Below are 15,829 nucleotides of genomic sequence, written 5' to 3'. Positions count from 1 at the left end.
AGTCCTTCGCTCAAACATTCTGTTCCCTCTTCATGTCCCCAAGTCTGCTCTTGCCGTGCAGCCAGATAGCCCATTCCAACCAACCGCTGGCATTTCCAGCTTCCTGTCCTGCAGGGGCTCTGAACTGTGATAAATGAAGAGTCTTGGTTACCTTGGTTCAAGTGCATTCCTTCACATTTTTTCCAGCATTAAATGTGATTGGCTTATTGGGTAACTTCCAAGGGTTGCAAAAAAGAAAAAAGAAAAATAATAGAAAGTAAACTAAAATTAAAAAAAAAAAAAAAAGAAAAAAAAAGTGATTGGCTCTCCTTTGTCCCCAGTGTTTAAAGACATCTGCACAGTGGTCGTATTATAACGAATGAAGGATGATTGTCATTATAGATGCCAAGCTCCTCGCTAGGATTTATTGGGCAGAGTAGGGGAAGAAAGGGAGAAGTGAAGAAGGGAGGGACCAGTATGTGCGGATGTGTGTTTCAGGCTGACTAGCTACTTTCTGCTCTAAGTAATTATTATTATTATTATTATTGAGACAGAGTCTCACTCTGTTGCCCAGGCTAGAATACCGTAGCATCAGCCTAGCTCACAGCAACCTCAAACTCCTGGGCTCAGGAGATCCTCCTGCCTCAGCCTCCCAAGTAGCTGGGACTACATGCATGCGCCACCATGCCCAGGTAATTTTTCTACTTTTTAGTAGAGACGGGGGTGGGGGGGGGTGGGGGGGTGGGTGGGGGGGTGCGGGGGGGGGGTTTCTGTCTTGCTCTTGCTCAGGCTGGTCTTGAACTCCTGAGCTCAAACGATCCGCCCGCCTTGGCCTTCCAGAGTGCTAGGATTACAGGTGTGAGCCAGCCTAAGAAATTATTATTATTAATAAATAAAAATTGGATCCAGAACTAAGTCCAATGTTAATTAGAATCCACTGTTCTGCAAGCAAAGGAGCAGCTGTTTATTCACATTCTCTATTTCCAATATTTAGTCCCCGGCAGACTTTGCCCTTTGCCCCAAAACATGCCATCCTCCTTAATTATCTCCTCTGTTTAGAGGCCACTTGTGAAGAATCATTTTCATCCTGCCCATCGGTGCCTGTCCTTGGACACTCCGGGGTCCCCACTAGCAGTGTGCTGAACCCTCACGCTGAACACAGTTCGGGAGCAGACCCGGCCAGGATGCAAGAGGAGGATAATAAATAAATAACGGTAGAAGCAAAAAGAGGTTTTAACTCTCACCGCGCCCACATCTGTGACACAGGGATCCTTTCTGTTTTGGGATGTCGTTCAGGTTTGACCTCTTTGGCCAGAATTTCTCTGAGCACAGCTGGTCCTCCGCCACCTTCATGGTGCTCTGTTTTCTTCAAGGAGAGCCAGGGGGAACGTTTCCACTCCGAGGCTTGAGGCTTGAGGCTTGGTAGGAAGGTCCAAGTAACACGTGCATCATGGTACTGGAAGGGCAGTAAGATCCTCTTCCGTCTGCAGGTCACGTGATTCCCTGGGTGGGGGGAGGTGCACCCCCTCCCAATTTGTTAGTGGTTTCCTCTGCTCAGTCTGGCTCCTTGTTTATTCTACGTTTTTTGAATATAGCTCAAATCCATCCATTTTTATCCTTCTGCAAGAGTTTTACCTTAATTCACATTCCATTTGCCTGAACAACTTACAATGGTGTCGAAACCGATGTTTCTCCTTCTGTACTTGGTCCAGACTCTCTTATACCTCTGCCCTGAGTTCCATCCTATAGCCTGACTCAGATAAGGCCACACCCCAGCCTGAAAAGCTGGGGGTCTCCACCCCCATCCATGAACCCAAGTAACCATGCTCCACCAGTAGTGAAACCATGCATTAGTCCCATTGTTATTAACACCCGATGTCAAGATTTCAAGACCCTACTTGGCTGTTGAAAGAAAGTCCTGCCTTTTGCAATGTCCCCCTCTCTGAAATTCCTGGAAATGCCCAGGGTGTTTGCATGCCTGGCAAATCAAGGCTAGTGACAGCTTATACTATGGCTCATGGCACCACCACCCCAACGCCAGACACTCTTGTCCTCACTCTAGAAATGTGAACGGTGAGCACCAGAGACCCATAGAGGTCAAGAACAGCCAGTGCCTCTTCCAGTTTTTGAGCTTTTGAGCTTTAATTTAACAAATTAAAACTGCCCAAATTACAAACAGAAGTGGTATAGTTAAAATGTATATATCGGGCGCGAGGGTCCGTGTGGTCTTTGGGAGCTTCTGCCATGGCGTACCGTGGCCAGGGCCAGAAAGTGCAGAAGGTGATGGTGCAGCCCATCAACCTCATCTTCAGATACTTACAAAATAGATCCCGGATTCAGGTGTGGCTCTATGAGCAAGTGAATATTCGGATAGAGGGCTGTATCATTGGTTTTGATGAGTATATGAACCTTGTATTAGATGATGCAGAAGAGATTCATTCTAAAACAAAGTCAAGGAAACAACTGGGTCGGATCATGCTAAAAGGAGATAATATCAGTCTGCTACAAAGTGTCTCCAACTAGAAATGATCAATGAAGTGAGATATTGTTGAGATGGCAATACAGGTCTTTTAGGTGTACTTGTTAGGCTTATAGTTCTAAAACATTTGTTCATATTGTTTTGATTACCCTTATGTTATTTCAAAATGACAATAAATACTGCGTGATTGTTTTTATTAAAAAAATTAAAATAATAAAATGTATATATCTAATAATTGAATTCTTTTCACAAACACACATACACCCACAAAAATGCAATGTAATTGTGCTAGTTACAAGATAATTAGAGGTTTATAAAAGAAAAGTACACCTTTGCATTTCTAGAAGTAGAAGACTATGACTTCAGAGGGAGAAGGATTTCTTTCTTTTTTTTAACTTTTTTTTTTTTTTGAGACAAAGTCTCACTTTGTTGCCCAGGCTAGAGTGAGTGCCGTGGCATCAGCCTAGCTCACAGCAACCTCAAACTCCTGGGCTCAAGCAGTCCTCCTGCCTCAGCCTCCCAAGTAGCTGGGACTACAGGCACGTGCCACCATGCCCGGCTAATTTTTTCTATATATATTAGTTGGCCAATTAATTTCTTTCTATTTATAGTAGAGACAGGGTCTCACTCTTGCTTAGGCTGGTTTCGAACTCCCGACCTCGAGCAATCCGCCCGCCTCGGCCTCCCAGAGTGTTAGGATTACAGGCGTGAGCCACCGCACCCCGCCAGGATTTCTCAAATAAGGTTCAAGAAGCACAAATCAGGAAGGAAAATTTTGATAAATTTGACTATATTAAAGCTTATTACAATTTCTTTATAATAAAAAGATACTTAAATCAGGCTAAAAGACAAGTCACAGAGTAGAAGTAGATATTTATACCACATATATTCACAAACACTTTGTGAATATAGAAACACTTTCCTGAATATGTAAAGAACTCTTACTAATTAATAAAAAAAATCCAATAGAAAAAATGACAAAGATATGAAAAGGGAATTCACAAAAGAAGACATCTGAGTAGCTAAGAAATAAATGAAAGGATGTTCAACATCCCCAAGAATTAGGAGAATGCTATTAATAATTAAAATGAGATATCATTTTATACCCACCACATTGACAAAAATTTAAAGTCCAATGAGTCCTGACCAAATGTCGTCAGGTACAGAAACGGGGGCGGGGGGGGGGGAAATTAGAGCTTTCTTATGCTGATGGTACAAATATAAATTAGTAAAGCCATTCTATTTATTTTTTATTTATTTGTCTTTGTAGAGATAGTGGCTTGCTATGTTGTTCAGGCTGGTCTTGAACTCCTGGCCTCAAGCAATCCTCCTATCTCAGCCTCCCCAAGTGCTGGGATTACAGGCATGAGCCTCTGTGACTGGACTCCCAGGGATGTTCTTGTACAGTGGTGGTTTCCAAAGGGTGGTCCCTGGACCTGCAGCATCTACTCACCCAGGAACTTGCTGGAAATGCAGGTTTCGGGGCTCCACCTGCCCTGCTGACCGAGACACTGGGGGGTGGCAGTCTATGCCCCTCCCACCCTGCGACTCTGGTGCACACTCAAGTTTGGCAGTCACTGCTCTCCTATAATGAAGAGAACGTGGCCTCCTTTCTGTACCCAATCTGAGACAAGTGGCACAGTGGTGTCCCTCTAAAAGTTGCTGAAGTGTTCCAGAGGGAAAGAGAATTCTCTGTAGACTCCTGTGTGCAGCCCTGTCCTCACGGTCGCACATGCCACCTGAGGAAGAGCCCTCGCTCTACCCTGAGGTGCTGGGGAGCCTGGCTCCCCTCCTGTGACATTCAGCCTGGGGGCTGTCCCTGCTTTGCCAGGTCAGCCCTCTTCCCTCTAGCCGAGCTCTGTGGATCCCCACTCAAAGCTGCCCACGTCGGCTCATGTTCTGTATGTGCCCAACCCCAGTGACAGTTCAAGTCTTTCCCAGAGATACTGCAGCTCCCACGGAAAAGTGGCATGCAGCCCGTTACCTGGGTAGACGGGTGTCCCCGGGCGCCACCTGCTGGAGACACTACACACAGCTCCTGCTACATGCCCCAGTCTGGCTAATTTTCTTTTTTTTTTTTGAGACAGAGTCTCACTTTGTCACCCAGGCTACAGTGAGTGCCTTGGTGTCAGCCTAGCTCACAGCAACCTCAAACTCCTGGGCTCAAGCGATCCTCCTGCCTCAGCCTCCCAAGTAGCTGGGACTACAGGCATGCGCCGTCATGCCTGGCTAATTTTTTCTATATATATTAGTTGGCCAATTAATTTCTTTCTACTTTTAGTAGAGACAGGGTCTCACTCTTGCTCAAGCTGGTTTGGAACTCCTGACCTCGAGCAATCTGCCCGCCTCGGCCTCCCAGAGTGCTAGGATTACAGGCATGAGCCACCACGCCCGGCCAGTCTGGCTAATTTTAAGGCCATTAGTGACTGGCCCCCTCTGCCTTTCTCTCTTCCCTTCCCTGAATTGCCTTAAGTTCCAGAAAAACAGCACTTCCTCTTGCTCATATACTCACATACTCCCATTTTCTTATTTCAGAGGCTTCTATTGTATTTTATTATATTATTTCATTTTTTTCTTTTTTCTGTCCAGAATGGTTTCCCTCCATGACTGCCCCCCCCCACAGGTAGCTTATCAATTCCGATTAGCTTCAGTTGCCATTTCCTCCTTCTCCAGCCAGAAGCAATTGCTTTTCCTTTGTGCTCACACTGTGCAGAGCTTATCAGATCCTGTAACCCACCTTTAGCTATCACATTCTGTCTCTCGTTTCAGCTTTTTTTTTTTTGGGGGGGGGACAGAGTCTCACTTCTATTGCCCAGGCTAGAGTGAGTGCGGTGGCATCAGCCCAGCTCACAGCAACCTCACACTCCTGGGCTCAAGCGATCCTCCATGGGTGACCCTGCAAAACACAGGTGTTAACTTTGTTGTCAGGATCGTGTACTTTGTATAGTCCCTGCAATATCTTGCAAGAATGGTGACCTCCTGCCTGGGCACCTGTTTCCTTGATGTTTGATGCTCTTGATTACGCTGTTCTTAGAGAAGCATACTCTTCCTCTGGCTTATGTGAAACTGTACTCATTTCTCTTCCTTGCCTTGTCCAAGTTTCTGTCTTTTCCCGCCTAAACTAGGGGAGGATGTGTCTGCCCTTTCTCAGCAGTCTGTCCTTTTGCACTTTCTTTTTATGAGGTCATACCAGTCCAAAAGCATCCAGGGTCCCCTTCTGCATAAACTGTTCCTATCTGCCTTCCTTCACTCTTCAAAGTGGGATCAGTCCTTCCCTCCTCCTGCCCTAAGCTCTCGGCAGCTGCTATCACCGTGTTCAGAGATCTGCCCCACTCCCTAGACCTCCAAGGACTTAAGGACAAGAGACTGTGTTTTGCATATATTTTTTAAAAAATGCACATATTTGTTTCCCTTGAATTTGAAAGCATGCTCAGTGTTATTCAAGAAATCTTGACTAAGATGTTTGAATAAGATGCTTAGGGCTGGAACGGTGGTGGCCGGGGCATGGTGGCTCTCACCTGTAATCCTAGCGCTCTGGGAGGCTGATGCAGGAGGATCGCTCAAGGTCAGGAGTTCGAAACTGGCCTGAGCAAGAGCAAGACCCCGTCTCTACTAAAAACAGAAAGAAATTAATTAGCCAACTGAAAATATATATAAAAATTAGCCGGGCATGGTGGCGCTTGCCTGTAGTCCCAGCTACTTGGGAGGCTGAGGCAGGAGGATTGCTTGATCCCAGGAGTTTGAGGTTGCTGTGAGCTAGGCTGATGCCACAGCACTCTAGCCTGGGCAACAGAGTGAGACTTTGTCTCAAAAAAAGAGAAAAAGTATCTTTTAGAATTTATGGCTTGGTTGCTGCTTAAATTTCATCATTCCAGTGATTTAGAATGGTGTTTTTCAAGCTGGGGACTGCAGATGTATTTAAAAGAGATATTTTTCCCTATCGAAAAAAAAGAGTGTGTTTAATTCAAGAGACCTGGCCGGGCGCGGTGGCTCACGCCTGTAATCCCAGCACTTTGGGAGGCCGAGGCGGGTGGATCGCTTGAGGTCAGGAGTTCGAAACCACCCTGAGCAAGAGTGAGACCCCCGTCTCTACTATAAATAGAAAGAAATTAATTGGCTATCTGATATATATATAAAAAGTTAGCCGGGCATGGTGGTGCATGCCTGTAGTCCCAGCTACTGGGGAGGCTGAGGCAGCAGGATTGCTTGAGCCCAGGAGTTTGAGGTTGCTGTGAGCTAGGCTGATGCCACGGCACTCACTCTAGCCTGGGCAATTAAGCGAGACTCTGTCTCAAAAAAAAAAAAAAAAAAAAAAAAAAAAATTCAAGAGACCTGTGTGTTTGGTGCAGAGGTGCACTCTGACCAGTAGGAGGCAGCATAACCCAATGCTTTAAGTCAGGATCCTGGGTGCTGGAGTCAGAGATCTGGCCCTGGGGGGAGGAATAGTTCCTATCAGTTCTGCGCTTATGTTTCCTTCTCTGCATCCTGCAAAAGGCAGGAATGAGCTGATAGCTAGACGTCTGCAAAACATGCAATGCCGCGGGAGTGTCAGGCATCGCGGCCGGCAGAAACCACAGCTGATGATGACACTGTCCGCCCTGCTGCTCTCAGACCTGGCCCTGGAATGTGAAAAGCTCAATGCTTTTTATAAAGGAGTCTCTGCTGGGCGCGGTGGCTCACGCCTGTAATCCTAGCACTCTGGGAGACCAAGGAGGGCAGATTGCTCAAGGTCAGGAGTTCAAAACCAGCCTGAGCAAGAGCGAGACCCGTCTCTACTGAAAAAATAGAAAGAACTTAATTGGCCAACTAAAAATATATAGAAAAAATGAGCCGGGCATGGTGGCGCATGCCTGTAGTCCCAGCTACTCGGGAGGCTGAGGCAGGAGGATCGCTTGAGCCCAGGAGTTTGAGGTTGCTGTGAGCTAGGCTGATGCCACAGCACTCACTCTAGCCTGGGCAACAAAGTGAGACTCTGTCTCAAAAAAAACACAAAAAACAAAAACGGACTCTCATTCCCATGTTTGTCAATGGAAAGTCTAGTGTGTAAATTCACAAAAGAGATAAAATGTAAAGTTAGGGAAAGATACCTTGTAGATGTAGTATGTAGATTGAATTAAACTCAAAGAAACACCATGACAAACTTCTGCCTGTAGGCACGAAAAAATAGAAAAGCAAGGATTTTTCCATTTCAATATTATAATCTTAGTACTCCGAAATTGTCAGAAGTGATTCTATTACTCTTTGGAATACACTACAGCTGTCCTTGGTCTGGGGCACACACTGCACATTGCTATCTGCGGCTGGACTGTTACCTCTCATGTATTTGCAAGTCTCCTCCCAGAAGCAGCAAAGCCTAGTGGAGAAGCCAATCAGCCCCTCTCCCCAGCTGTGTGACCTCAGAGAGGTGGTCCAACTTCTCTGATCTTCCCAGTAGCGGTAAAATTGGACTGACCGTAATAGAGCCAATTTGGCAAGCTTGTCGGTGAGTACGGAACAAGTGCCTGGCACAAAGTGAGCTCTCAACAAACACTTGGCTTTTTTCTTTTCTTTTTTTTTTTTTTTTTGAGGCAAGGTCTCGCTCTGTCACCTGGGATAGAGTGCAGCAGCATCATCATAGCTCACTGCAGCAACCTCAAACTCCTGGGCTCAGGCGATCCTCCTGCTTCAGCCTCCTGAGTAGCTGGGACTACAAGAATGAGCCATCATACCCAACTAATTTTTCAATTTTTTTTTTGTAGAGATAGGGGGGAGGTGTCTCGATTTTGCTCAGGCTGGTCTCGAACTCCTGCTCTCAAGTGATCTTCCCGCCTCAGCCTCCCAAAGTGCTGGGATTACAGGTGTGAGCCACCTCGCTGGCCTATATTTGCCATATTATTTGCTGGGTGTTTGGTCCTTAATCAAAAGTATGACCTTGGGTATTGGATTAGATACCATCTGAATCTCAAATTCTATGATTCCGTGTAATACAACGAAATGATAAAACGTGCTTTCGTTTTGCTTTTGCTAAAACCACTTATTTGTGCGTTGGACACTTACGTGAAACATGCTCCTGTAGGTCTTTTGCTCATGAACGCTGTCAGGACAATGAGCCATGTGCTTGCTGGCTCAATGGCTTTGTTTCAATAAATGAACTTCTTTGGGCAGCATCTGGGTAGACACTGGCTAAATGGGACTCCAGGCAGATCGAGGGAATTAATGGACGTGGTAATGTTTTGGGACCCCATGAAGGAAAATAAATAGATAACTAGAACAAGATGTTATGTGAAAAATGATTCCGTGGTCATATGTGTTTGGGCAACTCTGCCTGCTACGGCCTCCTCTTAGCGACTCCTAATGCATTTTAGTGTATTAAAAGCTCACAGCAGCTTTGTCCAATAGAATTATAATCTCAGTCCAGTAGAAGTATAATGTCAGCCACAGTTGCAATTTAAAATGTTCTAGTAGTCATGTTGAAAAATTAAAATGAAGCAGATGAAATGAATTTTTTAATTTAATTTATTTTGAGACGGAGTCTCAGTCTGTCACCCTGGCTAGAGTGCCGTGGTGTCATCATAGCTCACTGCAACCTCAAACTCCTGGGCTCAAGAGATCCTCCTGCCTCAGCCTCCCGAGTAGCTGGGACTACAGGCATGAGCCACCATGCCCGGCTAATTTTTCTATTTTTTGTATAGACCGGTTCTTGTTCCTACTCAGGCTGGTCTCGAACTCCTGACCTCAAGCGATCCTCCCGCCTGGGCCTCCCATAGTGCTAGGATTACAGGTATGAGTTATAGGCATTCGCCACCATACCCAGCCTTGAAATGAATTTTAATAATAATTTAAAATATTTTATTTAACCCAATATACCCCAAATAGAGGCATTTCAACATGTAACCACAATTTTAAAAATCATTAAAAATGTCTTACTACATCTTTGAAAAGTGGTGTGTGTTTTACATCTAGAGTTCATCTCAATTTGGCCAGACCACATCTCAACTGTGATCCGTAGCCACAAGTGGCTAGCGGCTGCCGTCAGCTGCTTGGATGGTGTCAGCTCAGAGACTCCACGTCGCAAAGGGAACCCCAAGTGGAAGCTGAAAAGTCACCACGAAGTTCCAGGGAAAGTAATGGGAACAAATACAAGGTGCAATTAGGTTCATTTAAAGGCCAAGATGTTAGCAGAGAGGCTGTCCAGGGTAAAGGCTTAAGTGACAATACGGCTAATTTAGGATTAAATTGGACTCTTGTTAGGCAAAAATAAAAGCTTGCTGAAAGTTAATGACCACTCCCAGCTTTTCTCTTAATACCCCCCTGGCCAGGATGAAGAAAGGCACAGTGGTATAGGCCAGGAGGTGGTAGGGTCTTGTGTTTATTAGTTGTTTCGAATTCTAGTTGACTCGTTGCCTCTGTGTGTTGTAGGAGGAGGCTGTGGATTGTTGAGCCCTTTTTCAAAAGACCAGCAAACGGAGGCTTGTGGCACGGCCAGGCTGGGCAAGTGTCGTGGATGTCGTGCTGCCAGGAGGCTCCGTGGTCACTGATGAGACCAACAGTGGCCTGATTAGCAGTGTTAGAAAGCCGGTTAGGGCCAAGCCTCTGAGAAGTGCTTCCCAGGCAAAGGGAATGTGCTGGAAGGGAAGAAGTAGGGCTTGAAGCCAAACAGCCAAACTCTGCCATCAAGAAATGTGTCATGGTCCCTCGGATCCATTAGAAAACACAGCCTTTGTTCTTTGCAGGGACGGGAGTAAAATCACAGCCTTTGTCCCCAACGATGATCATCGCTCGAACTTTATTGGGGAAAATGATGCAGTTCTGGCTGCTGGATGTGGTAGAAAAGGTCATGCTGTTGGTGACATTCCTGGTGTCCCCTTCAAGGTTGTCAAAGTAGCCAGTGTCTCTCTTTTGGCTCTATACAAAGGCAAGAAGGAAAGAGCAAGATCATAAATTTTGATGGTGAAAACACAGTAGTAATAAATTTTCATAGGCAGAAAAATCCAAAAAAGCAAAAAACCAGCCGGGCGCGGTGGCTCACGCCTGTAATCCTAGCACTCTGGGAGGCCGAGGCGGGCGGATTGCTCAAGGTCAGGAGTTTGAGACCAGCCTGAGCAAGAGTGAGACCCCGTCTCTACTAAAAAAAAAATAGAAATTAATTGGCCAACTAAAAAAATATATATATAGCACTGAGATTTGAGAACAAAAAAACAAAAATAAATAAATAAATAAATAAATAAATAAATAAATAAATATATATAATATATATTAGTCGGGCAGGGTGGTGCATGCCTGTAGTCCCAGCTACTCGGGAGGCTGAGGCAGGAGGATTGCTTGAGCCCAGGAGTTTGAGGTTGCTGTGAGCCAGGCTGACGCCATGGCACTCACTCTAGCCTGGGCAACACAGTGAGACTCTGTCTCAAAAAAAAAAAAAAAAACACTGGAGATATCTGGTCCCCTCCCAACCGGCTCTGAAAGATTTCCTCTCACCTGCCTTTGCAAGGGCGTTTTATGATCCGGCATATTAATCAATTTGGTTCTTTATTAGTGCTGCCTAATTGTACCATGAACCATGATCATACGTTAAAAGACCTTTCTCTCACCCGGTGCTGATAATTGCTCGATCGAAGTGTGTAGGTGGCATGACTTGAATCAGACGATGAGTTTTTTCAAAACTTCCAGCCCACTCTAAAACTCATCCAAAGAATGTTTGCTTTTTCCCTGTCAAATAGATCTCTTGATTCGATGTCTGTTAACAATTTAAAAGTCAAATCTCCCCTCTAAGGTTACTGAATGGGATATCTCTTTTGGTTATGAACCGAAGGTGTGTAATTATTCCAGCCAGGTTCAAGACACCTGATCCGAGCCCGTAGCTCTCCTGCGGGTGCTCTAAGTACCAAGTTCAAGTGGGCAGTGTGATGTAACTAAATAGCTCTCCTGTCGCTGATCTTGGAAGTCTACAGACAGCTGCGGGGCTTGGAGGGGTCTGTTTTGTTGCAAAGACGCACAGCTTATGGCTGGTCATCTTGGAAGTGGTGTGTAGACCCAGGCAACAGAGTTGGAACCACCTACTTTCAACAACACTTTTGACATGCAAGCATTTCCTGAAGCCAGGATTTCTTGTATCTTTCTTTTCTCTCTCTCTGCTGTAAGAAAAATAGATAGGTATTTTGTTGGTTGCACTTTTCAATAGTCTCTTGTCTGGTTTTTGATTCCTGGAACAACTTTTAAGGCAGAGTGTTGATTTGGGTTACTTACCTTCTGAGGTTGGGGTTACTTTGCTTTGACAGTGGGGGAAGAAAGGTGGGCAGGGAGAGTGGCCTATCAAGAGAGGGGTAGACAGTAACATGGGACAAAAAGTCCCAGGGGCTTTGTCATCAGGGGCCTGTCAGCACCCACCTGGGGTTCCTGTGACCTCCTGTTGTTTCCTTTCTCCTTCCTTTCTCCTCCCGGTTAGCGTGTCGCTTCTCTTGGGTACATACTTAGGGGTGAAATATCTGGGACACATGGTGACGATACCAGAAAGTGGACCCCAAAACTGGAGTCTGGGCTGAAGGCCAAAGTGGGTTCTTGGCTTCACGCAGGAAAGAATTCAAGAGTGGAGCTGACAGGCCCGGCTTGGTAGCTCACGCCTTGCCTGTAATCCTAGCACTCTGGGAGGCCGACGAGGGAGGATCACTCAAGGTGTTAGGGACTGACCTTCCACAGCCCCACCGGACAGAAAAGCAGAGACATCGAGGATGCAATCACACAAGAGGAGGTTTATTTTCTGGCTAGCCAGGGTCCAAGCCCCAGAGCACCAACGCAGTGGCCACTCTCGCAGGCAAGGACCCCGACCGGAACAACGGCATGCCTTTTATCCCCACGGTGCACAAGCTGCCCACAAGCAAGCTGATCACGTGTGGATCATGCGTTGACTTTTAAAATGATTGGTTGCCCACTATTGCCTTTTGAAATAATTGGCGGGTTGGTTGCCCTCTATTGCCTGATGGGCCAGTCGCCCGTGCTTCAATGACCTTATCCCATAATTCCCCCTACAGCGGTGCAGCAAGCAAGCAATGACCAGAAGCAAAGGTTTGTGGTTAGCTCATTGCCCCACCCAAGCAGATTCCCGACAACTGGAAGAATTCCTCTGCCCTTCCTCTATCCTACAAATTCCTCTGCCCTTCTCTGTCCTACAAATTCCTCTGCCCTTCCTTTGCCCTACAAAGGTCAGGAGTTTGAAACCAGCCTGAGCAAGAGCGAGACCCCGTCTCTTCTAAAAATAGAAAGAAATTAATTGGCCAGCTGAAAATATATAGAAAAAATTAGCCGAGCATGGTGGCGCATGTCTGTAGTCCCAGCTACTCGGGAGGCTGAGGCAGGAGGATCACTGAGCCCAGGAGTTTGAGGTTGCTGTGAGCTGGGCTGACGCCACGGCACTCACTCTAGCCTGGGCAACAGAGTGAGATTCTGTCTCAAAAAAAAAAAAAAAAAAAAAGAGTTGACCAACAGAGTAAAGCAAAAGCAAGTTTATGAAAGGAACAAAGAGACAGAAGCGAGGCTCACACCATGGGCAGAGCTATCTCTCAGAGCAACAGAGAGCAGCACCTTGTGAGTTTCCGGGTCTTATTTTATACCTTCTATTTAATTTTACATTAAGCAGAGAGAGGATTATTCATAAGATTTCCAGGAAAGGGGTGGGGATTTCCGCTGGAACAGAGGGTCCCTCCTCTTTTAAAACCATATAGGGTCACTTCTGGGAGTTACCATGGCGATTGTAAACTGTCATGGCGCTGGTTTCTCTAGTTTGCTGGTGCATTGTAAACAGGATAAACAGGGTATAATGAGCCTTGGGGGTAACCTGGGGTCGCTTTTCCTCGCCATCTTGGTTCTAGCTGGTCTTGGCCAGCTTCTCCACTAGCTTTTGTTTTATCAGAGACTTTGGTTCTGGCCTCATGAAGCCTTACCAAGCAGGGCCTGCCAGTTCCCTGTCTTTGTCATGCTACGTTTAATTTTTTGAGGAATCGCCAAAGAGGCCACATGTGTTTTTTTTGAGACAAGAGTCTCTCGCTTTGTTGCCCAGGCTAGCGTGAGTGTCGTGGCGTCAGCCTCGCTCACAGCAACCTCCAACTCCTGGGCTCAAGCGATCCTCCTGCCTCAGCCTCCCCAGTAGCTGGGACTACAGGCATGTGCCACCATGCCCGGCTAATTTTTTCTATATATATTATTTGGCCAATTAATGTTTTTCTATTTATAGTAGAGACGGGGGTCTCACTCTTGCTCAGGCTGGTTTCAAACTCCTGATCTTGAGCGATCCTCCCGCCTCAGCCTCCCAAAGTGCTAGGATGACAGGCGTGAGCCACCGCGCCTGGACAAGAGGCCACCATCTTTTTATATTCTCACCAACAACACATGAAGGTTCTTCTCATTTCTCGACGTCCTCACCAACACTTGCTACTGTGTGTCTTTTTGAGTCTAGCCATCCCGGTGGGTGTGCAGTGGTGCCTTATTGAGGCTTTGATGGACATTTCCCTACTGACTGATGATATTGAGCATCTTTTCATGTGTTTATTGGCCATTCATGTTATCTTCTTTGGAGAAATGTCTATTCAGGTCCGCTGCTATCTTTACAATTGGGTTATTTGTCTTTTTATTGTTGAGGTGTAAGAGATCTTCATGTATTCTGGACACTAGACCCTTATCAGATATATGATTTGCAAATATCTTTCCCCCACTCTGTGGACCACGTTTTTTTTTTTTTTTTTTTTTGAGACACAGTCTCGCTTTGTTGCCCAGGCTAGAGTGAGTGCCGTGGTGTCAGCCTAGCTCACAGCAACCTCAAACTCCTGGGCTCAAGCAATCCTGCTGCCTCAGCCTCCCGAGTAGCTGGGACTACAGGCATGCGCCACCACGCCCGGCTAATTTTATATATATATATTAGTTGGCCAATTAATTTCTTTCTATTTATAGTAGAGACGGGGTCTTGCTCTTGCTCAGGCTGGTTTCGAACTCCTGACCTCGAGCAATCCGCCCGTCTCGGCTTCCCAGAGTGCTAGGATTACAGGCTTGAGCCACCGCGCCCGGCCATGTGGACCACGTTTTTACTTTCTGGATAGTGTCCTTTGAAGCATAAAAGTTTTTAATTTTGATGAAGTCCTATTTATCTATTTTTTTTACTTGGTTGATTGCGTTTAGGATTATTATTATTATTATTATTATTTTGAGACAGAGTCTCACTTTGTTGCCCAGGCTAGAGTGAGTGCCGTGGCGTCAGCCTAGCTCACAGCAACCTCACACTCCTGGGCTCAAGCAATCCTGCTGCCTCAGCGTCCCGAGTAGCTGGGACTACAGGCATGCGCCACCATGCCTGGCTAATTTTTTCTATTTATATTAGTTGGCCAATTAATTTCTTTCTATTTATAGTAGAGACGGGGTCTCGCTCTTGCTCAGGCTGTTTTCGAACTCCTGAGCTGGAGCAATCTGCCGCCTCGGCCTCCCAGAGTGCTAGGATTACAGGCGTGAGCCACCACGCCCGGCCTTTCCTGGTATTTTAAAAGCAAAGTTAAAGCTAATTGCTGTCCAGATACTAACAGACCCATGGCTGTAGCAGCCCTTCGCTGCATTATGTCACCGCTTCCCGACCGGGCAGAATGTTACACCGACAGGTTGACCTATTAGTCACCGTAGTCAAAGCTGACTGTCATTAGTCATAGGATGGAAGCTGTCCCGGTTTAACGCCACTCAAATGGCATCATGAGATCTGGAGACTATGAGTGATTATTGGCAAAAGGAAACAGAGATGAGTGAAGCCTCGAAATGGATTCATGTTTGAGGCGGGTCCCACACGGCCACCCATGGACTCTTGTCAAATTGCTGCCACCCCCAGTGAAAGCCCCCACACAGCCTGCCTTCCGTCCCAGGGGGAAAAATCCCCCCTGCCCTAGCGCTGTTCCCAGTCTAGACACCTGTCATTCTGTGGTTCTTAGCTTACTTCTGCCTGGAAGTAAGTGCTCAATTTTGTTTTTTTTATTGGCACCTTTGGGGAAAAAAAAATCTTAAGAGTATGAGAAGAGTCAGCTGGAACATCAACTTAGGGGCACCCCTTGGGGGGCAACTACGAGGATGCCATGGCTTAGACGCCAAGGAACACTTGAGACAGAAGGCAGGACGAGGTCCCCAGAGACAGCACGGGGTTGAGCCCCAGGACACGGGGACCTACAGAGCAGGGGGTGCGGGTTCTGGCCACTGGCTACATCCCTTTGGGCCTCTCCTCGCTTCTGATTCTTTCCTTTCATTCTTCCTGACAAGGATCGCTGGAGGAATCTGGGAGAAGAAACCAAGGGGTACCCCGCCATGAAGGTCAAGTGCAGAGTAGATTTTTTTTTTTTTTTTTTTGAGACAGAGTCTCGCTTTGTTGCCCAG

General features: G+C 46.3%; 1 protein-coding gene and 1 pseudogene across 1 annotated transcript; both read left to right on the top strand.

The window, feature by feature from the left end:
- Positions 1–2,192: 2,192 nt before the first annotated feature.
- LOC105872011 (small nuclear ribonucleoprotein E-like) lies at positions 2,193–2,677 on the top strand. The gene has a single exon (XM_075997699.1). The coding sequence runs from the start codon at positions 2,224–2,226 to the stop codon at positions 2,500–2,502; it is 279 nt and encodes a 92-aa protein (XP_075853814.1). The 5' UTR covers positions 2,193–2,223; the 3' UTR covers positions 2,503–2,677.
- Positions 2,678–9,609: 6,932 nt separating this feature from the next.
- Positions 9,610–10,399, top strand: LOC109730031 (small ribosomal subunit protein uS12-like; annotated as a pseudogene).
- The last annotated feature ends 5,430 nt before the right edge of the window (positions 10,400–15,829 follow it).

Source organism: Microcebus murinus, chromosome 25, assembly GCF_040939455.1.
Source record: "Microcebus murinus isolate Inina chromosome 25, M.murinus_Inina_mat1.0, whole genome shotgun sequence".
NCBI classification, from domain to species: Eukaryota; Metazoa; Chordata; class Mammalia; order Primates; family Cheirogaleidae; genus Microcebus; species Microcebus murinus.
The sequence above is the reverse complement of the archived record's forward strand: the minus strand, read 5'-3'. Positions and strand labels throughout refer to the sequence as shown.

What these genes read in the sequence shown, in the direction of transcription:
- LOC105872011 (XM_075997699.1), top strand. Translation starts at nt 2,224, where the DNA reads ATGGCGTACCGTGGCCAGGGCCAGAAAGTGCAGAAGGTGATGGTGCAG.